Source organism: Protomyctophum parallelum (assembly GCF_964188405.1).
Source record: "Protomyctophum parallelum genome assembly, chromosome: 4".
NCBI lineage: Eukaryota > Metazoa > Chordata > Actinopteri > Myctophiformes > Myctophidae > Protomyctophum > Protomyctophum parallelum.
Window position 1 is genome coordinate 55,403,447 of NC_139700.1, and position 24,141 is coordinate 55,427,587.

The following is a 24,141-nucleotide window of genomic DNA, read 5'->3' on the forward strand; positions in this document are numbered from 1 at the left end:
TCCCTGGAACAACATATTTTCAGATGGGGGGGGGGTCCCTGGAACAACATATCTTCAGATGGGGGGGGGGGGGGGTGGGTCCCTGGAACAACATATTTTCAGATGGGCGTCGGCGGCCAATTACAGATAATTCCGGGGCTCCTTGAGAACCAACCACTGACAGAAACGTATAGATTTTCTGAAAACTGTCGTGATTTAAAAGGCATTTGTAGAATTTAGTTCTCAGGTCTCAATGGGTTAAAAACACCCTGACCATGGCTGTGATCACCACCTGTCTGCTGTCCTCACCTCCGTGGTGTACACTAGGGGGCGATAGAGCACCACCTGTCTGCTGTCCTCACCTCAGTGGTGTACACAGAGAGACACTAGGGGGCGCTAGAGCACCACCTGTCTGCTGTCCTCACCTCAGTGGTGTGTACAGACGGACACTAGGGGGCGCTAGAGCACCACCTGTCTGCTGTCCTCACCTCAGTGGTGTGTACACAGACGGACACTAGGGGGCGATAGAGCACCACCTGTCTGCTGTCCTCACCTCAGTGGTGTACAAAGACAGACACTAGGGGGCGATAGAGCACCACCTGTCTGCTGTCCTCACCTCAGTGGTGTACACAGACAGACACTAGGGGGCGCTAGAGCACCACCTGTCTGCTGTCCTGCTTTCGGGTCCTCACCTCACCAGAACCTGACAGTGTTCTGGTGAGGTGTCGATGGGTTTTTATCTTGGAGTATATATGAATAGAGACGGCACCCGAGTCCTCCTTCCATCCACTTGCATTGAGTTGCTCAAAAGCGCATGAGGCGATTTCACTCCTCCTTCCGGGTATAGGAACAGAGAGCATTCTGGGATTGATTGGGCCTCAAACACATGAACGCGCTGGTCCGTTGAACGTGCACGAACGCGCACGAGCGTGCTGCCGTCGTGAACGTGCACAATGTTAGTCAACGGACCAGCAGCGCGTTCATGTGTTTGGGGCCAGGCTCCAGTGGACATACCTATCGGTCCCGTAGACCCAGTGGACAGGGTCCCATAGACCCAGAGGACATACTTATCGGTCCCATAGACCCAGTGGACAGGGTCCCATAGACCCAGAGGACATACTTATCGGTCCCGTAGACCCAGTGGACAGGGTCCCATAGACCCAGAGGACATACTTATCGGTCCCATAGACCCAGAGGACAGGGTCCCATAGACCCAGAGGACATACTTATCGGTCCCATAGACCCAGTGGACAGGGTCCCATAGACCCAGAGGACATACTTATCGGTCCCATAGACCCAGTGGACAGGGTCCCATAGACCCAGAGGACATACTTATCGGTCCCGTAGACCCAGTGGACAGGGTCCCATAGACCCAGAGGACATACTTATCGGTCCCGTAGACCCAGTGGACAGGGTCCCATAGACCCAGAGGACATACTTATCGGTCCCGTAGACCCAGAGGACAGGGTCCCATAGACCCAGAGGACATACTTATCGGTCCCGTAGACCCAGAGGACAGGGTCCCATAGACCCAGAGGACATACTTATCGGTCCCGTAGACCCAGAGGACAGGGTCCCATAGACCCAGAGGACATACTTATCGGTCCCGTAGACCCAGAGGACAGGGTCCCATAGACCCAGAGGACATACTTATCGGTCCCGTAGACCCAGTGGACAGGGTCCCATAGACCCAGAGGACATACTTATCGGTCCCATAGACCCAGTGGACAGGGTCCCATAGACCCAGAGGACATACTTATCGGTCCCGTAGACCCAGAGGACAGGGTCCCATAGACCCAGAGGACATACTTATCGGTCCCATAGACCCAGTGGACAGGGTCCCATAGACCCAGAGGACATACTTATCGGTCCCGTAGACCCAGTGGACAGGGTCCCATAGACCCAGAGGACATACTTATCGGTCCCATAGACCCAGTGGACAGGGTCCCATAGACCCAGAGGACATACTTATCGGTCCCGTAGACCCAGTGGACAGGGTCCCATAGACCCAGAGGACATACTTATCGGTCCCGTAGACCCAGTGGACAGGGTCCCATAGACCCAGAGGACATACTTATCGGTCCCGTAGACCCAGAGGACAGGGTCCCATAGACCCAGAGGACATACTTATCGGTCCCGTAGACCCAGAGGACAGGGTCCCATAGACCCAGAGGACATACTTATCGGTCCCGTAGACCCAGAGGACAGGGTCCCATAGACCCAGAGGACATACTTATCGGTCCCGTAGACCCAGAGGACAGGGTCCCATAGACCCAGAGGACATACTTATCGGTCCCGTAGACCCAGAGGACAGGGTCCCGTAGACCCAGAGGACAGGGTCCCATAGACCCAGAGGACATACTTATCGGTCCCATAGACCCAGAGGACATACTTATCGGTCCCGTAGACCCAGAGGACAGGGTCCCATAGACCCAGAGGACATACTTATCGGTCCCGTAGACCCAGTGGACAGGGTCCCATAGACCCAGAGGACAGGGTCCCATAGACCCAGAGGACAGGGTCCCATAGACCCAGAGGACATACTTATCGGTCCCGTAGACCCAGGCGACCGCCACGTTCTCCAGGATGACCACGATGAGCAGCGGCAGCGTGGCCGAGTAGTCGTCGAACATCGCCACGAAGTAGTTCCCCGAGCGCTGCACGAACAGCAGGCCGATGAAGAACGCCAGCAGGCAGCACCCCACTGCAGGGGAGAGGAAAGGGTTAACCCACTGCAGGGGAGAGGAAAGGGTTAACGCATTAACACACTGCAGGGGAGAGGAAAGGGTTAACGCATTAACACCCCACTGCAGGGGAGAGGAAAGGGTTAACCCACTGCAGGGGAGAGGAAAGGGTTAACGCATTAACACACTGCAGGGGAGAGGAAAGGGTTAATGCATTAACACACTGCAGGGGAGAGGAAAGGGTTAACGCATTAACACACTGCAGGGGAGAGGAAAGGGTTAACGCATTAACGCACTGCAGGGGAGAGGAAAGGGTTAACGCATTAACACACTGACTGCAGGGGAGAGGAAAGGGTTAATGCATTAACACACTGCAGGGGAGAGGAAAGGGTTAACGCATTAACACACTGCAGGGGGAGAGGAAAGGGTTAACGCATTAACACACTGACTGCAGGGGAGAGGAAAGGGTTAACGCATTAACACACTGCAGGGGAGAGGAAAGGGTTAATGCATTAACACACTGCAAGGGGAGAGGAAAGGGTTAACGCATTAACACACTGCAGGGGGAGAGGAAAGGGTTAACGCATTAACACACTGCAAGGGGAGAGGAAAGGGTTAACGCATTAACACACTGCAGGGGGAGAGGAAAGGGTTAACGCATTAACACACTGCAAGGGGAGAGGAAAGGGTTAACGCATTAACACACTGCAGGGGAGAGGAAAGGGTTAACGCATTAACACACTGCAGGGGAGAGGAAAGGGTTAACGAAATTAGGGTTTTTATCTGTGTTTAATCTTTGTTTGACCATTTTGGCAGCTCTGAAATTCTCTCTTCCTAGCTAGCTGCGACAGAGCGGATCAGAGGCAGGAACGCATAGGGACGCGCAGCTAGCCACTGTCGGTGCTGGAGGCGGTACAATGGGAAGTCAATAAGAAAGTCAAGGAAGGGAGGATTTCAGAGCTGCCAAAACGGTCAAACACAGATTAAAAATACTTAACGGCTTCTGCGCCAAAGGAACATATAATTCTCAGACGTTTCCGTTGTCTCCTATAATATGCTTCTTTTGAAACAATATCACAGTCACTCAAAAGCCGCAGCGCGGATGTTTTTCCGAAGGAATGTACGTCTGTGTACCATTCAGCCTGGGGGGAGATGGGACTAACCTGACGCTGCCAGATCCAAGAAGCTTGCTACACAAATTTGTTTCACAGTTTATTGGGATCTGGGATTGCGGAAGCAAATTCGATGACGGGGCTGTTCCTTTTTTTCAAGATACTTGGTAGATGATTGGATGGGACCGTCTGTCTATCACCGTTTGGGCGTGCAAACACAACCAATCATATTGACGTGTCTATATAGCTTCACATCCGGTTTCGCACATATCCCGCCCTTAGCTCAGGCCGATTGGTTCGAACCACGGAGCGGTTCGGTGTCAGCTCAACTCCCTGAGAGATCCCAGATGAAGGCTATGTTGGGGAACATGGTTACCGCCCCCATCTGGCAGCGTCAGGTTAAGATGGGACGTGACCCTACGTAAAGTGGAGTGTAAACAAACTGTTCCTAGGGTTCCGTGTGTGTCTGTGCACACACACACACACACACACACACACACACACACACACACACACACACACACACACACACACACACACTGATGACCCTATGATACATAGGGTGACCAGAAGTCCCCTTTGCGTAGGGACAGTCCCTTATTGCCAAGACTTTTCAGGTGTCCCACAAATTGAGACCCTGTCCCACATTGTGACTGACAGGCGTTAGTGTTCAAAGTGTAGTCCCTCCCATCCCATGCCACTCTGGCCTATGAGCATTCAGATGAATCCCAGTCCCTCCCATCCCATGACACTCTGGTCTATGAGCATTCAGATGAATCCCAGTCCCTCCCCTCTCATGATGACACTCTGGCCTATGAGCATTCAGATGAATCCCAGTCCCTCCCTCTCATGATGCCACTCTGGCCTATGAGCATTCAGATGAATCACAGTCCCTCCCATCCTCATGCCACTCAAAGCGTCCAAACCCACCTGTGAGGAACTCCTTGCGGACTTTGAAGGTGTCCACCAGGGGCGTGAGGATGCCCTCGATGGTGCCGAACATGCTGCCCAGGCCCAGGTTGACCAGCATGAGGAAGAACATGACGGACCAGAACGGAGAGGCCGGGAAATGCGTCATGGCCTCCGTGAAGGCGATGAACGCCAGGCCCGTCCCCTGCACCGCCTGTCGGGGGAGACACAGCATGATAAATATGGGGAACCCTTTTTGGTGTTTTAAGCCATTCTGACCTGAGATCAGATTCTAAAAATGTCTATTACATCCTGACAGTTTCATTATTAACCCATTCTGACCTGAGATCAGATTCTAAAAATGTCTATTACATCCTGACAGTTTCATTATTAACCCATTCTGACCTGAGATCAGATTCTAAAAGTGTCTTCGATTTTTCAAAAATAGCAGACCTACAAGCTCGTATCGCGCCACTCGGTGGCGCGATACGAGCTTGTAGATCTGCTATTTTTCAATAGCTAAAGCATAACATGATGCCAACACCAAAATGGGTGCCCGGTCAGAATGGGTTAAGCATTACGTTATACTTCAGCTATTGAAAAATAAAACGCAGCATTTTGCGCTGAAACGCCTTAAAGGCGCAGTGAAACGGAAATGGTGAACAACATGAAAATGGTGTTTCAACATGAAACACCGGTCTGAAGTTTCTGAACCAATCAGAGCGTCGCATCCCTTCAGGCGATGGGACGTTAGCTAGGGACGGTAGCTATGCTATGCGCAACAGCGTGGTGTTGTTTGTTTATAAATCATATGGTCGGCCAGCACAACCAGTTTACTGTTATGTGGCTTATTTCTACCCTATAATGTTTTCAGATACATATTCTAGCGTGATGATTAAGTTGAAAGCGAGTAATACACTGTCTGGATGTTATCTGGAATGGAAATAAAAACAGAGTATTCTGTAATCAGTAGCAGCTGTGATGGACGGACGCGCAAATATGGGGAATTAAACGGGTGAGTTTCATTGTTATTGGCTTTTATCGATGTGTATCTCTACACGTCATCACGCAGCACGTTTTCGTTTTAATAAATAAATAATGCAATCGTTTTTATGGACCTTTGATATAAAAACACACAGAAATGAGAATTTTCACATTTATTTGGCATCCATTGTTAGGTATGCCCATATGATGACCACGGATATGGTCTAAAAGTGTGAAAAACGTCTTTCATTTCACTGCACCTTTAAGCATTACGTTATACTTTAGCTATTGAAAAATAGCAGATCTACAAGCTCGTAGCGCGGCACTCTTGTAGATCTGCTATTTTTGAAAAATCGTGAAAATGTAGGGCAAATCATTGAATATATATTCTTTCAGAGCAAATGTTTTTTTAACTCAAATCTTTGCTTCATGGGGGGTCCCTGGAACAACATATTTTCAGATGGGGGTCGGCGGCCAATTACATATATTTTTGGGAGTCCTTGACCTGGGGCGGCGGTGGCTCAGGGGTAGAGTGCCTGGATGGTAACCGTAAGGTTGCCAGTTCGAACCCGGGCTCCCCCAGAGTTACTGTCGAAGTGTCCTTGAGCAAGACACTGAACCCCTAATTGCTCCCGATGTGCTGGTTGGTGCCTTGCATGGTTTCCGCTGCCATCGGTGTATGAATGTCTGTGTGAATGGGTGAATGTAATGCACAATCTCTGTAAAGCGCCTTGGATAAAGGCGCTATATAAATGCACCATTTACCATTTAAAAAGGTTGAGCACCACTGACATAGAAACATGGGGTTTTTCTGAAAACTGACAGATTTATTCCATAGAAGGCCTTCAGCGAGTCATCTGTGAAAGCATGCCGCGCACCGACAAGAGCAGATCTAGATTGGCTATTTTCGATTAGTTATTTTAAGATGAAAGAGTAGTGATGAAAGAAGTGATCAAAACTATAGCACTAGAATCCAAGTTTAGAATCGTCTTCCAGAGACCTGAACGGTCTCAGTTAACCCATTCTGACCTGAGATCAGATTCGAAAAATGTCTTCTACATCCTGACAGTTTTCCATTCTGACCTGAGATCAGATTCGAAAAATGTCTTCTACATCCTGACAGTTTTCCATTCTGACCTGAGATCAGATTCTAAAAATGTCTTCTACATCCTGACAGTTTTCTGAAAAAGCTATGTTTCTATGTCAGTCGTTCTTTGATTTTTCAAAAATAGCAGACCTACAAGCTCGTAGCGTGCCACCGAGTGGCGCGCTACGAGCTTGTAGATCTGCTATTTTTCAATAGCTAAAGCATAACATGATGCTGACACCAAAATGGGTTCCCGTTCAGAATGGGATAAATGTCATGGTTTCTTCAGCTGGTCCTAAAACATCTTGAGATTTCATTTTTGCTTTATTCCATGCATACTGCGCCTTTCATCCATGTGCATTACACACACACACACACACACACACACACACACACACGCACACACACACACACACACACACACACACAGGCGCACACACACACACACACACACACACACACACACACACACGCACTCACACACACGTACCAGGATTGTTATTGTACATGTATTTGTAGTCTGTCAAAATTATTTTGTATTATTGTTGTAATCTCTGCAGGGCCCTCTGTTATTTTCCCTCTGGTGTAAACTGCGCCCTCTTGTGGCGGGTGGTGGCTATGTTTTTCTGACAGGAAACTGGCAGCCCGTCCTCTTATGCTGCTGCGTATGCTTCATGTATTAAGCCACACACACACACACACACACACACACACACACACACACACACACACACACACACACACACACCCTGAGAGTGTACAAATGGGTTTGTGCACTCTCAGAGTTACATTAATATTAATTTTACAATATACATGGAGGGTCCCAGAGATTGAAATGCCATTAACCCATTCTGAACGGGAACCCATTTTGGTGTTAGCATTATGTTATGCTTTAGCTATTGAAAAATAGCAGATCTACAAGCTCATATCGCGCCACCGAGTTGCGCGCTACGAGCTTGTAGATCTGCTGTTTTTTGAAAAATCGAAGAACGACTGACATTTTTATAGAATCTGATCTCAGGTCAGAATGGGTTTAATCAGACCAGTAGTGTGTGTCCAGTGGACACCTCGTATGAATCTGATCTCAGATCAGAATGGGGTTAATCAGACCAGTGTGTGTCCAGTGGAAAACCTCGTATGAATCTGATCTCAGGTCAGAATGGGTTAATCAGACCAGTGTGTGTCCAGTGGAAACCTCGTATGAATCTGATCTCAGATCAGAATGGGGTTAATCAGACCAGTGTGTGTCCAGTGGAAAACCTCGTATGAATCTGATCTCAGGTCAGAATGGGGTTAATCAGACCAGTGTGTGTCCAGTGGAAAACCTCGTATGAATCTGATCTCAGGTCAGAATGGGTTAATCAGACCAGTGTGTGTCCAGTGGAAACCTCGTATGAATCTGATCTCGGGTCAGAATGGGTTTAATCAGACCAGTAGTGTGTGTCCAGTGGAAACCTCCGTATATGAATCTGATCTCAGGTCAGAATGGGTTAAATGGGGAGTCATTCTGTACCTTGTTGAGTTCCTCTTCGATGGTGCATGCGTCCAGCCCCAGGCGAGGGTAGTCGCTCTCGGTCACTCCTCTGATGATGGAGGTCATCTGCTGGTAGTCGTCGGCGCTGACCTGGGCGCTGAGGTTGATGTGATGAGGGATGAGGCTGGGGCTGATCTCACTGCCCAGGAGAGCCACGATCTTCTTCACGTTCCTGGAATTCAATAATAATAATGGTAAAAAAACAAAAGGGATGTTCGGTTTTATGCTTCACACAATACTTGTTTAACTAAGCATTATGTTATACTTTAGCTATTGAAAAATAGCAGATCTTACGAGCTTGTAGGTCTTCTATTTTTGAAAAATCGAAGAACGACTGACATTTCTAGAATCTGATCTCAGGTCAGAATGGGTAAATCAGACCAGTGTGTGTCCCAGTGGAAAGCTCGTATGAATCTGATCTCAGGTCAGAATGGGTTAAACGGACTGTACTCACAGCGTGACACACTTGACGTTCATGATGTTGGCCTTGAAGCCCAGCACGGCGAACACCACCAGCGTGGCGAGCACCGAGGTGAAGAAGTTGATGAAGGACACCAGCACGGCGTCGAAGTGGCAGTTGTTGTCCCGCTTGTTGTAGCTGGAGAAGGCGATGACGCCGCCGAAGCCCAGGCCCAGCGCGAAGAACACCTGGGTGGCCGCCTCGCGCCACACCTTGGGCTCCAACATGATCTCCAGCTGGAGAGGAGAGAGGAGACAGGAGGACAACATGATGTCCAGAGGAGAGACAGACAGGAGGACAACATGATGTCCAGCTGGAGAGGAGAGACAGACAGGCAGTGTTGTTTTTGGATGCTCACATGGTGTGAAAATGTTTGAGAACCACTGACATAGAAACATGAGGGTTTTAACCCTGTGAGAACCACTGACATAGAAACATGAGGGTTTTAACCCTGTGAGAACCACTGACATAGAAACATGAGGGTTTTAACCCTGTGAGAACCACTGACATAGAAACATGAGGGTTTTCACCCTGTGAGAACCACTGACATAGAAACATGAGGGTTTTAACCCTGTGAGAACCACTGACATAGAAACATGAGGGTTTCAGAAAACTGTCAGGATTTAGAAGACATTTGTAGAATCGTCCTCAGGTCTACATGGGTTATATTGTGTACCTTTGGGGTAAACATGTGGTTATATAACTATATGGATGCACCTGGGACGTATCCTCAGTGATGTATCCTGAGGTCATCACCTGGGACGTATCCTCAGTGATGTATCCTGAGGTCAACGGGGTTTCGGGTCTCTCAACATCATACCCCTCACGCAGGCGAACCCAGCCCAGTCCTGACTTACGTCCCAGTAGCTACCCTCAATCAGTCCCATTAGGGAAAGACCAGGGCAGCACAATCCGTTGGAACTACTCCAGAACTACTCTGCCAGGGCTGGGAGGTACACTTCTGGCACATGGAGGGACTAGGCTCTGTGGGTTGTCTCCTGTCCGGGCCCCTCCTACGTCTCATATTAGTACCTTTGTGGGGTTATATTAGTACCTTTTGGGGTGAACATGTGGTTAAATGAGTACCTTTGGGGTGAACTTACCTTGGGGGTGAACATGTGCCGGATGCCGTCTACGGACCCCTTGAGGAGAAGAGCTCGAACCAGGAAGCAGATCAGGACGACGTACGGGAACAGGGAACTGAAGTACATCACCTGCAGCCAATGAGAAGAGTTCATTACGTCACCTGCAGCCAATGAGAACAGCTCATTACATACAGACACACTATGATGTCACATCACCTGCAGCCAATGAGAACAGCTCAGAGCATACAGACACACTATGATGTCACATCACCTGCAGCCAATGAGAACAGCTCAGAACAGCTCATTCGGCTGCACACAGACGCATATAATAGAGCGTCGCAGTGCCCAGAACCCACCTCACCCCTGCCCACTTTGACAGGCTGGAATGGCTTAGGGTTGACGACAGAGTACAGCATCTTACAATGGGTCTGGTCCACAAGATTCAATACAGCACCAAGATACACATGTACCTGTCTCAATACTTCACTAAGATACCCATGTGTCTAAATACTTCACTAAGATACCCATGTACCTGTCTAAATACTTCACTAAGATACCCATGTACCTGTCTAAATACTTCACTAAGATACCCATGTACCTGTCTCAATACTTCACTAAGATACCCATGTACCTGTCTAAATACTTCACTAAGATACCCATGTACCTGTCTAAATACTTCACTAAGATACCCATGTACCTGTCTAAATACTTCACTAAGATACCCATGTACCTGTCTCAATACTTCACTAAGATACCCATGTACCTGTCTCAATACTTCACTAAGATACCCATGTAGTCATGTAATAATAATAATAATAATAATAATAATAATAATAATAATAATAATAATAACAAGTAAGACGCGCAAACGCGGGAAGCGAACGCAGCTCGTGTGTGTGTGGTTGTGTGTGTGTGTGTGTGTGTGTGTGTGTGTGTGTGTGTGTGCTACAGATGCGCCCTGTGTGTGTGTGTGTGTGTGTGTGTGTGTGTGTGTGCTACAGCTGCGCCCTCTGGTGGCGGGCGGGTGGTGTAACAGCGGGACACACAGACATTCAGCCCTTGCTGTCATAGTAAGTGGCTCACTGCGTTCGCAATAATAATAATTATTATTATTATTATCATGTAGTCATGTAACTTTTCAACGTATTCCATTTCAAGATGGAATTATTATTATTTATTCGGCATTTGAGCCACGGGACCAGTTGATGAGGTTTACTGTAGCGGACATAACAGGCTGTATTGATGTTGGAACCATTAGGAGAGATAACAGGCTGTATTGATGTTGGTACCATTAGGAGAGATAACAGGCTGTATTGATGTTGGTACCATTAGGAGAGATAACAGGCTGTATTGATGTTGGTACCATTAGGAGAGATAACGGGCTGTATTGATGTTAGTACCATTAGGAGAGATAACAGGCTGTATTGATGTTGGTACCATTAGGAGAGATAACAGGCTGTATTGATGTTGGTACCATTAGGAGAGATAACAGGCTGTATTGATGTTGGTACCATTAGGAGAGATAACAGGCTGTATTGATGTTGGTACCATTAGGAGAGATAACAGGCTGTATTGATGTTGGTACCATTAGGAGAGATAACGGGCTGTATTGATGTTAGTACCATTAGGAGAGATAACAGGCTGTATTGATGTTGGTACCATTAGGAGAGATAACAGGCTGTATTGATGTTGGTACCATTAGGAGAGATAACAGGCTGTATTGATGTTGGTACCATTAGGAGAGATAACAGGCTGTATTGATGTTGGTACCATTAGGAGAGATAACAGGCTGTATTGATGTTGGTACCATTAGGAGAGATAACAGGTTGTATTGATGTTGGTACCATTATGAGAGATAACAGGCTGTATTGATGTTGGTACCATTAGGAGAGATAACAGGCTGTATTGATGTTGGTACCATTAGGAGAGATAACATGGTGTTGGTACCATTAGGAGAGATAACAGGCTGTATTGATGTCGGTACCATTAGGAGAGATAACAGGCTGTATTGATGTTGGTAACATTAGGAGAGATAACAGGCTGTATTGATGTTGGTACCATTAGGAGAGATAATAGGCTGTATTGATGTTGGTACCATCAGGAGAGATAACAGGCTGTATTGATGCTGGTACCATTAGGAGAGATAACGGGCTGTATTGATGTTGGTACCATTAGGAGAGATAACAGGCTGTATTGATGTTGGTACCATTAGGAGAGATAACAGGCTGTATTGATGTTGGTACCATTAGGAGAGATAACAGGCTGTATTGATGTTGGTACCATTAGGAGAGATAACAGGCTGTATTGATGTTGGTACCATTAGGAGAGATAACAGGCTGTATTGATGTTGGTACCATTAGGAGAGATAACAGGCTGTATTGATGTTGGTACCATTAGGAGAGATAACAGGCTGTATTGATGTTGGTACCATTAGGAGAGATAACAGGCTGTATTGATGTTGGTACCATTATGAGAGATAACAGGCTGTATTGATGTTGGTACCATTAGGAGAGATAACAGGTTGTATTGATGTTGGTACCATTATGAGAGATAACAGGCTGTATTGATGTTGGTACCATTAGGAGAGATAACAGGCTGTATTGATGTTGGTACCATTAGGAGAGATAACATGGTGTTGGTACCATTAGGAGAGATAACAGGCTGTATTGATGTCGGTACCATTAGGAGAGATAACAGGCTGTATTGATGTTGGTAACATTAGGAGAGATAACAGGCTGTATTGATGTTGGTACCATTAGGAGAGATAATAGGCTGTATTGATGTTGGTACCATCAGGAGAGATAACAGGCTGTATTGATGCTGGTACCATTAGGAGAGATAACAGGCTGTATTGATGTTGGTACCATTAGGAGAGATAACAGGCTGTATTGATGTTGGTACCATTAGGAGAGATAACAGGCTGTATTGATGTTGGTACCATTAGGAGAGATAACAGGCTGTATTGATGTTGGTACCATTAGGAGAGATAACAGGCTGTATTGATGTTGGTACCATTAGGAGAGATAACAGGCTGTATTGATGTTGGTACCATTAGGAGAGATAACAGGCTGTATTGATGTTGGTACCATTAGGAGAGATAACAGGCTGTATTGATGTTGGTACCATTAGGAGAGATAACATGGTGTTGGTACCATTAGGAGAGATAACAGGCTGTATTGATGTCGGTACCATTAGGAGAGATAATAGGCTGTATTGATGTTGGTACCATCAGGAGAGATAACAGGCTGCATTGATGCTGGTACCATTAGGAGAGATAACAGGCTGTATTGATGTTGGTACCATTAGGAGAGATAACAGGCTGTATTGATGTTGGTACCATTAGGAGAGATAACAGGCTGTATTGATGTTGGTACCATTAGGAGAGATAACAGGCTGTATTGATGTTGGTACCATTAGGAGAGATAACAGGCTGTATTGATGTTGGTACCATTAGGAGAGATATAACAGGTTGTATTGATGTTGGTACCATTAGGAGAGATAGCAGGCTGTATTGATGTTGGTACCATTAGGAGAGATAACAGGCTGTATTGATGTTGGTACCATTAGGAGAGATAACAGGCTGTATTGATGTTGGTACCATTAGGAGAGATAACAGGTTGTATTGATGTTGGTACCATTAGGAGAGATAACAGGCTGTATTGATGTTGGTACCATTAGGAGAGATAACAGGCTGTATTGATGTTGGTACCATTAGGAGAGATAACAGGCTGTATTGATGTTGGTACCATTAGGAGAGATAACAGGCTGTATTGATGTTGGTACCATTAGGAGAGATAACAGGCTGTATTGATGTTGGTACCATTAGGAGAGATAACAGGCTGTATTGATGTTGGTACCATTGGTCCAGAGTTGGTACCAGTGGTCCAGAGGGCCACTATAGTTCCACACTCACTCCAGAGGGCCACTATAGTTCCACACTCACTCCAGAGGGCCACTATAGTTCCACACTCACTCCAGAGGGCCACTATAGTTCCACACTCACTCCAGAGGGCCACTATAGTTCCACACTCACTCCAGAGGGCCATTATAGTTCCACACTCACTCCAGAGGGCCACTATAGTTCCACACTCACTCCAGAGAGCCACTATAGTTCCACACTCACTCCAGAGGGCCACTATAGTTCCACACTCACTCCAGAAGGCCATTATAGTTCCACACTCACTCCAGAGGGCCACTATAGTTCCACACTCACTCCAGAGGGCCACTATAGTTCCACACTCACTCCAGAGGGCCACTATAGTTCCACACTCACTCCAGAGGGCCACTATAGTTCCACACTCACTCCAGAGGGCCACTATAGTTCCACACTCACTCCAGAGGGCCACTATAGTTCCACACTCACTCCAGAGGGCCACTATAGTTCCACACTCACTCCAGAGGGCCACTATAGTTCCACACTCACTCCAGAGGGCCACTATAGTTCCACACTCACTCCAGAGGGCCACTATAGTTCCACACTCACTCCAGAGGGCCACTATAGTTCCACACTCACTCCAGAGGGGCCAGTATAGTTCCATACTCACTCCAGAGGGCCACTATAGTTCCACACTCACTCCAGAGGGCCACTATAGTTCCACACTCACTCCAGAGGGCCACTATAGTTCCACACTCACTCCAGAGGGGCCACTATAGTTCCACACTCACTCCAGAGGGGCCAGTATAGTTCCATACTCACTCCAGAGGGCCACTATAGTTCCACACTCACTCCAGAGGGCCACTATAGTTCCACACTCACTCCAGAGGGCCACTATAGTTCCACACTCACTCCAGAGGGGCCACTATAGTTCCACACTCACTCCAGAGGGCCACTATAGTTCCACACTCACTCCACTCCAGAGGGCCGCTATAGTTCCACACTCACTCCAGAGGGCCACTGTAGTTCCACACTCACTCCAGAGGGCCCACAATTGCATATTATTGACGTAGCAAAAATAGCCGATCTACAAGCTCAAAACACGTCGCAGTGCGATTGGCTTGTAGATCGGCTATTTTAGCTATATCTGAATTGAAATCCTCAATAATGTTTTGCTATTTTTCAATTGGAATCCTGAAAAGTAACCTTTTTTTAATTTAACTGCAAATGCATTTAGTTATAGTTATGTTAACTTGTAGGTCTGCTATTTTTGAAAAATTGAAGAACGACTGACATTTTTAGAATCTGATCTCAGGTCAGAATGGGTTAATCAGACCAGTGTGTGTCCAGTGGAACCTCGTTTGAATCTGATCTCAGGTCAGAATGGGTTAACGTGGCAATGTGACATGAATGCTGTGCTATATCTTTCAGTTTAGGATTCCATGGTTGATTGATTGATTGATTGATTGATTGATTGATTGATTGATTATGATTGATTGATTATGATTGATTGATTGATTGATTGATTGATTGATTGGTTGATTGAGGGCCATTGAGGGATTGCTGTTCATTGAGGGACGATGCTCGACCTGATATAAAAATGATATCTCATAACATAATCATTAACCCATTCTGAACGGGAACCCATTTTGGTGTCAGCATCATGTTATGCTTTAGCTATTGAAAAATAGCAGATCTACAAGCTCATATCGCGCCACCGAGTGGCGCACTACGAGCTTGTAGGTCTGCTATTTTTAGAAAAAATTGAAGAACGACTGACACATAGAAACATGGCTTTTTCAGAAAAACTGTCAGGATGTAGAAGACATTTTTAGAATCTGATCTCAGGTCAGAATGGAAAACTGTCAGGATGTAGAAGAATTTTTTTAGAATCTGATCTCAGGTCAGAATGGAAAACTGTCAGGATGTAGAAGACATTTTTTAGAATCTGATCTCAGGTCAGAATGAAAACTGTCAGGATGTAGAAGACATGTTTAGAATCTGATCTCAGGTCAGAAACTGGTTTGTTTCAACCATGTGCTTTCTCTCTCTCTCTCTCTGTCTCTCTCTCTCTCTCTCTGTCTCTCTCTCTCTCTTTCTCTCTCTCTCTCTCTCTCTCTCTCTCTCTCTCTCTCTCTCTCTCTCTCTCTCTCTCTGTCTCTCTTTCTCTCTCTTTCTCTCTCTTTCTCTCTCTCTCTCTCTCTCTCTCTCTCTCTCTCTCTCTCTCTGTCTCTCTTTCTCTCTCTCTCTCTCTCTCTCTCTCTCTCTCTCTCTCTCTCTCTCTCTGTCTCTCTCTCTCTGTCTCTCTCTCTCTCTTTCTCTCTCTCTCTCTCTCTCTCTCTCTCTCTCTCTCTCTCTCTCTCTCTCTCGCTCTCTCTCTCTCTCTCTCTCTCTCTCTCTCTCTCTCTCTCACGGCCATAAACCAAATAATGTCTCCCTCTCCTCCTCCATCCTTTTCACCACATTATGCACAAATCAAGCCCAGTAAGAAGAGCGTTCAGAACCATGACAACCACAACCAAGAAGAAGCCTCCCTCTCACCACCCATACAGTATAGCCCCTTCTGAACCACAACCAAGAAGAAGCGCTCCCTCTCACCACCCATACAGACTATAGCCCCTTCTGAACGGTCCCTCTCACCACCCATACAGACTATAGCCCCTTCTGAACGGTCCCTCTCACCACCCATACAGACTATAGCCCCTTCTGAACGGTCCCTCTCACCACCCATACAGTCTATAGCCCCTTCTGAACGGTCCCTCTCACCACCCATACAGACTATAGCCCCTTCTGAACGGTCCCTCTCACCACCCATACAGACTATAGCCCCTTCTGAACGGTCCCTCTCACCACCCATACAGACTATAGCCCCTTCTGAACGGTCCCTCTCACCACCCATACAGACTATAGCCCCTTCTGAACGGTCCCTCTCACCACCCATACAGACTATAGCCCCTTCTGAACGCTCCCTCTCACCACCCATACAGACTATAGCCCCTTCTGAACGGTCCCTCTCACCACCCATACAGACTATAGCCCCTTCTGAACGGTCCCTCTCACCACCCGTACAGACTATAGCCCCTTCTGAACGGTCCCTCTCACCACCCATACAGACTATAGCCCCTTCTGAACGGTCCCTCTCACCACCCATACAGACTATAGCCCCTTCTGAACGGTCCCTCTCACCACCCATACAGTCTATAGCCCCTTCTGAACGGTCCCTCTCACCACCCATACAGACTATAGCCCCTTCTGAACGGTCCCTCTCACCACCCATACAGACTATAGCCCCTTCTGAACGGTCCCTCTCACCACCCATACAGACTATAGCCCCTTCTGAACGGTCCCTCTCACCACCCATACAGACTATAGCCCCTTCTGAACGGTCCCTCTCACCACCCATACAGACTATAGCCCCTTCTGAACGGGGAACCCCTCTGGGTGTTCTTTTAACCCATTCTGACCTGGGAACGATTCTACAAAATGTCTTTCAAAATCCATGACTGTTTTCTTGAAAAGGCTATGTTTCTATGTCATGTCGTTCTTCGATTTTTCAAAAAAATAGCAGACCTACAAGCTCGTAGCGCGCCACTCGGTGGCGCGCTACGAGCTTGTAGATCTGCTATTTTTCAATAGCTAAAGCATAACATGATGCTGACACCAAAAGGGGTTCCCACCCAAAATGCGTTAAGTAAGCATTAGGTTATACTTTAGCTATTGAAAAATAGCAGATCTATTTTTTTTGATTGATTGATTGATTGATTGATTGATTCTTTATTTAAGTGTCATGCTTCCGAAGAAGCCCCGCCCATATATGGACTTACAGGACACTTTTGTACAGTTTACATAAAAAATTACAATAAACCCACATGACGTTTTTTTTTCAAACGATGATCAAGCGAATACCCAAACTGACTCTCCAGATCCTTTACGAGGCAGATTACATAATAATATGACATGACATAAAATAAAATAAAATAAAATAAAATAAAATAAAATAAAATAAAATAAAATAAAATAAAATAAAATAAAATAAAATAAAATACCACAAGCTCATAGCGCGCCACCGAGTAGCGCGCTGCGAGCTTATAGGTCTGGCTATTTTTGAAGAAATCGTAAAAAATGCGGCACAAATCTTTGAATATATATATTACCATACCATACCATCTTTATTTCTATAGCACATTTAAATAACAAGTTGTACCAACGTGCTTTACAATAAAAATAATAAAAATCACAACTTCATTTAAAAAAACAAACAACATACAGTACACAGTGTCACTTTCAACATCAGAAACAGCTCATACTATGCTTGGAAATGCCAAAGAATAAAAATACGTCTTGAGGCGTGATTTAAACACCTGAAGAGTGGGGGCTTGTCTTATGTGCCGAGGCAGCTCATTCCAGAGCTTGGGAGCTGCCACTGCAAAAGCCCGGATATTCTTTCAGAGCAGAAAACGTTTTTCTTATTTCGACGTCGGGCCCAAAGGGGCTAGCGTTGGGAGAGAAAAGGCAGATCACAGCGGGGATATATCACTCCCCTCTCGGGCCCAAAGGGGCTATAGCGTTGGGAGAGAAAAGGCAGATCACAGCGGGGATATATCATTCCCCTCTCGGAACGGAACACAGGCCTTTGTGAGCAACGGCTGGATCTGGACGAGGCCATTAATATTCTTTTGAATTGGCGTAGCTCTGATGGAGCTTCAAAGAGCATTGGACGCTGTCGACCCGCGGTGGCCCCTTCAGTGAGTCTGCTTCTGTACGCTGCCAAGTGGAGGGGCCACGCAGACAGAAGGGCCACGCAGACAGAAGGGGCCACGCAGACAGAAGGGGCCACGCAGACAGAAGGGGCCACGCAGACAGGAGGGGCCACGCAGACAGAAGGGGCCACGCAGACAGAAGGGCCACGCAGACAGAAGGGCCACGCAGACAGGAGGGGCCACGCAGACAGAAGGGGCCACGCAGACAGGAGGGGCCACGCAGACAGAAGGGCCACGCAGACAGAAGGGCCACGCAGACAGGAGGGCCACGCAGACAGAAGGGCCACGCAGACAGAAAGGGCCACGCAGACAGAAGGGGCCACGCAGACAGAAGGGGCCACACAGACAGAAGGGGCCACGCAGACAGAAAGGGCCACGCAGACAGAAGGGGCCACGCAGACAGAAGGGGCCACGCAGACAGAAGGGGCCACGCAGACAGAAGGGGCCACGCAGACAGAAGGGCCACACAGACAGAAGGGGCCACGCAGACAGAAGGGGCCACGCAGACAGAATAAGGGCCACGCAGACAGAAGGGGCCACGCAGACAGAAGGGGCCACGCAGACAGAAGGGGCCACGCAGACAGAAGGGCCAATGGGTTAAACCACCACCAACCTGGGTGGCTTTTTAAGTGGTGCAACCACTTCCCTAGGCAGCTTTGTGTGTCTGTGGCTGGCTGGCTGGCTGGCTGGCTGGCTGTGTCCGAGAACGAAAATAGCGTTTGGTTGGTTTTCACAACCAAGTGTCACTGTTGCGCGACCTAACACACACACACACACACACGCACACACACACACGCACGCACGCACGCACGCACGCACGCACGCACGCACGCACGCACGCACGCACGCACGCACGCACGCACGCACGCACACACACACACACACACACACACACACACACACACACACACACACACACACACACACACACACACACACACACACACACACACACACACACACACACACACATAATAACTGTATATACAGTATGATTAGCCTCTCAGACCCATTTGAGCCATGGACCACCATCTGATGACATTTAGCCTCTCAGACCCATCTGAGCCACGGACCACCATCTGATGACATTTAGCCTCTCAGACCCATCTGAGCCACGGACCACCATCTGATGACATTTAGCCTCTCAGACCCATCTGAGCCACGGACCACCATCTGATGACATTTAGCCTCTCAGACCCATCTGAGCCACGGAACCACCATCTGATGACATTTAGCCTCTCAGACCCATCTGAGCCACGGACCACCATCTGATGACATTTAGCCTCTCAGACCCATCTGAGCCACGGACCACCATCTGATGACATTTAGCCTCCTCATTTAGCACCCCCTGGAGGACACCAGCAGTACTAACAGGGACCCCCCCCCCCCCTCCCCTCCCTCAGAAGCTATGATTTGAGGGTTTTTTTAAACGGTCGCTCTGAAAGCATATTATATTCAAAGATGTTCGCCACATTTTCAACGATTCTTAAAAAATAGCAGACCTATATACAAGCTTGTAGTGCGGGCACTCGGTGCTTGTAGATCTGCTATTTTTGAAAAGCTTAACCCATTTTGGTGTTCGCATTACGTTATGCTTTAGCTATTGAAAGATAGCAGATCTACAAGCTCGCAGCGCGCCACCGAGTGCCGCGCTACGAGCTTGTAGATCTGCTATCTTTGAAAAATCGTGAAAATGTGCCTGAGATCTTTGAATATATAATATATTGTTACAGAGCGAGTTTTTAACTCAAATCTGTGCTACTGGGGGGGGGGGGGGGGTCCTTGGAACAACATATTTTCAGATGGGGGTCGGTGGCCAATGTCAGATATATTTTGGGGTCCATGACATGAAAATGTTTGAGAACCACTGACATATAATAGAACCACTGACATATAGAACCACTGACATATAATAGAACCACTGACACATAGAACCACTGACATATAGAACCACTGACACATAGAACCACTGACACATAGAACCACTGACATATAGAACCACTGACACATAGAACCACTGACACATAGAACCACTGACATATAGAACCACTGACATATAGAACCACTGACATATAGAACCACTGACACATAGAACCACTGACATATAGAACCACTGACATATAGAAACATAGCTTTTTCAGAAAACTGTCAGGATGTATAAGACATTTTTTAGAATCTGATCTCAGGTCAGAACGGGTTAATCCGTCCTGAGGCCAGTCATATTGTCAGCTCTGCTCCACTAATCTGTGGTCAGAAGTATAAGCTCTGAAATGTGAGACATCACATGAGCTTCATCATCATCATCATCATCATCGTCATCGTCATCATCATCAAACGAACACCACTCCACACCTAATCGAAACAAAGAATTCAGCTGCTCTGTTTTCCCCAGAGCACTATAGCAGCAAACTCGGTGGCGTTAGACAGTGTATGGCGTCTATATCGTATGACGCCGAGAGGCTAAAGCGGGTTTTAATGTTTTAGCTGTCAGACTTGCTGCTTCAGTCGTTGTCTGCATGAGAATCACTGCCTCCAGGCCAGGGTTCTGCTTTGTTATGTCATGACCGGGCACCCATTTTGGTGTCAGCATCATGTTATGCTTTAGCTATTTAAAAATAGCACATCTACAAGCGCGATATGAGCTTGCAGGTCTGCTATTTTTGAAAAATCGTAAAAATGTGCCTCGAATTTGGAATATATTTTTTCAGAACGAACGTTTTTAACTCAAATCTTTGCTTCTGGAGAGGTCCCTGGAACAACATATTTTCAGATGGGGGTCTCGGAGGCCAATTACAGATAGTTTTTGGGGTCTTTGACATGAAGTATTGAGTGATATAGGCCTAGAAACAGGTATTTCAGAAAACTGTCAGGATTTAGAAGACACTTTTTTTCAGGCCTAAATGGGTTAAAGTTAGACGTTTACCACAGTGAATCACAGCATAGTAAAAAGCGATTACGGTCAACGAAGTTGGACCTTCCCCGTTCACCCCCCCCCCCCCCTCTCTCCTTCCATTCATGAAATGCCGCCTTGCGAACAGCTGACTTTCTATGAGTGACGTAGGCTAGTAGCACGCAACACCACGTGACCCATACAGCTGTCTGTCACCAACAGATTCAGATTCAGATTCAGATTCAGATACCTTCATTTGCCATTTGTGTATACACACATAGGAATTTGTTTTGACATAACATGAGTGCATTCAATTATTTTTTCACATATAGAGGGTATCAATGAGTAGTATCTTGTATACCAACAGACAGGTACAGTACATGGGTATCAATGAGTAGTATCTTGTGTACCAACAGACAGGTACAGTACATGGGTATCAATGAGTAGTATCTTGTATACCAACAGACAGGTACAGTACATGGGTATCAATGAGTAGTATCTTGTATACCAACAGACAGGTACAGTACATGGGTATCAATGAGTAGTATCTTGTATACCAACAGACAGGTACAGTACATGGGTATCAATGAGTAGTACCTTGTATACCAACAGACAGGTACAGTACATGGGTATCAATGAGTAGTATCTTGTATACCAACAGACAGGTACAGTACATGGGTATCAATGAGTAGTACCTTGTATACCAACAGACAGGTACAGTACATGGGTATCAATGAGTAGTATCTTGTATACCAACAGACAGGTACAGTACATGGGTATCAATGAGTAGTATCTTGTATACCAACAGACAGGTACAGTACATGGGTATCAATGAGTAGTATCTTGTATACCAACAGACAGGTACAGTACATGGGTATCAATGAGTAGTATCTTGTATACCAACAGACAGGTACAGTACATGGGTATCAATGAGTAGTACCTTGTATACCAATAGACAGGTACAGTACATGGGTATCAATGAGTAGTACCTTGTATACCAACAGACAGGTACAGTACATGGGTATCAATGAGTAGTATCTTGTATACCAACAGACAGGTACAGTACATGGGTATCAATGAGTAGTATCTTGTATACCAACAGACAGGTACAGTACATGGGTATCAATGAGTAGTATCTTGTATACCAGGCCCATTGCAAGTTGCTGTACTCTACTGTACTCTATACTGTACATCCCCTCCACCTCTGCCACTGTGATGTAAGTGTTATTCTACAACAGGTCGTTAAGAGGAAGCAATCTGATTGGTTGAAGCGGTTTGAAGCGGTTGAAGAAGCGGTTGAAGCGGTTTCGCCACCGAGTGGCGCGATACGAGCTTGTAGGTCTGCTATTTTTGAAAAATCGACTGACATTTTTTTAGAATCTGATCTCAGGTCAGAATGGGATTAATCAGACCATTGTGTGTCCCAGTGGAAAACCTGGTATGAATCTGATCTCAGGTCAGAATGGGTTAATCAGACCAGTGTGTGTCCAGTGGAAAACCTCGTATGAATCTGATCTCAGGTCAGAATGGATTCATTGTGACTCACCTTCCCCGAGGACTGGATGCCCTTGATCATGGCGAGGCAGACCATGGACCAGGCGGCCAGCAGGCAGACGGTCATCTTCCAGTTCAGACCTCCTCCCTCCCCGATGCTGTCGGAGATGTTCAGGGCCTCGCGGTACCAGTAATAGGTGGTGGCAGAGCTCTTCTCACACTCTGGGACCACATCTGAGGAACGACAGACACAGGACAACAGACAGCCACAACCCAGGAGTCACTTCTCACACTCTGGGACCACATCTGAGGACAACAGACACAGGACAACAGACAACCACAACCCAGGAGTCACTTCTCACACTCTGGGACCACATCTGAGGAACAACAGACACAGGACAACAGACAACCACAACCCAGGAGTCAGTGGATCAGCCACAGACAGCCACAGACAGCCACAGACAACCACAACACAGGAGTCACTTCTCACACTCTGGGACCACATCTGAGGAACAACAGACACAGGACAACAGACAGCCACAACCCAAGAGGCAGTGGATCAGCCACAGACAGCCACAGACAACCACAGACAGCCACAACACAGGAGTCAGTGGGTCAGCCACAGACAGCCACAGACAGCCACAGACAGCCACAGACAGCCACAGACAGCCACAGACGACCACAACCCAGGAGTCAGTGGGTCAGCCACAGACAGCCACAGACAACCACAGACAGCCACAACACAGGAGTCAGTGGGTCAGCCACAGACAGCCACAGACAGCCACAGACAGCCACAGACAGCCACAGACAGCCACAGACGACCACAACCCAGGAGTCAGTGGGTCAGCCACAGACAGCCACAGACAACCACAGACAGCCACAACACAGGAGTCAGTGGATCACCTCCGTTCATGTATTTCAGTCAGACAAACTCTTAGGGTGAATTTATAATATATATACTTATTGAGCATAATTGAGCATATATATATATATATATGAAGCATAGATGGGCGTCCCTATTCATTCCCTGTAACATTAACATTTTACCGCATTGTACCGCTCGCTCACTGTTGTGACAAAAAGAGAGCTGAGCCAGAAGGCAAAGCTCTCTGTCTACCGATCAACCTTCGTTCCTACTCTCACCTTATATGGTCATGAGGTGTTCCTACTCTCACCTATGGTCATGAAGTGTTCCTACTCTCACCTTATATGGTCATGAGGTGTTCCTACTCTCACCTATGGTCATGAAGTGTTCCTACTCTCACCTTATATGGTCATGAAGTGTTCCT

General features: G+C 47.0%; 1 protein-coding gene across 1 annotated transcript in view; it reads right to left on the minus strand.

Annotated features, from left to right (window-relative positions):
* slc6a15 (solute carrier family 6 member 15) overlaps nt 1–24,141 on the minus strand; it is a gene marked incomplete at both ends in the record, with an annotated part of 58,273 nt that overhangs the window by 19,436 nt on the left and 14,696 nt on the right. Inside the window, 6 exons of the mRNA XM_083762329.1 lie at nt 2,524–2,683; nt 4,706–4,898; nt 8,269–8,461; nt 8,744–8,985; nt 9,853–9,963; nt 22,905–23,086. Of these exons, the coding sequence (XP_083618455.1) occupies nt 2,524–2,683; nt 4,706–4,898; nt 8,269–8,461; nt 8,744–8,985; nt 9,853–9,963; nt 22,905–23,086 (1,081 nt within the window). The remainder of the gene's footprint in view (nt 1–2,523; nt 2,684–4,705; nt 4,899–8,268; nt 8,462–8,743; nt 8,986–9,852; nt 9,964–22,904; nt 23,087–24,141) is intronic.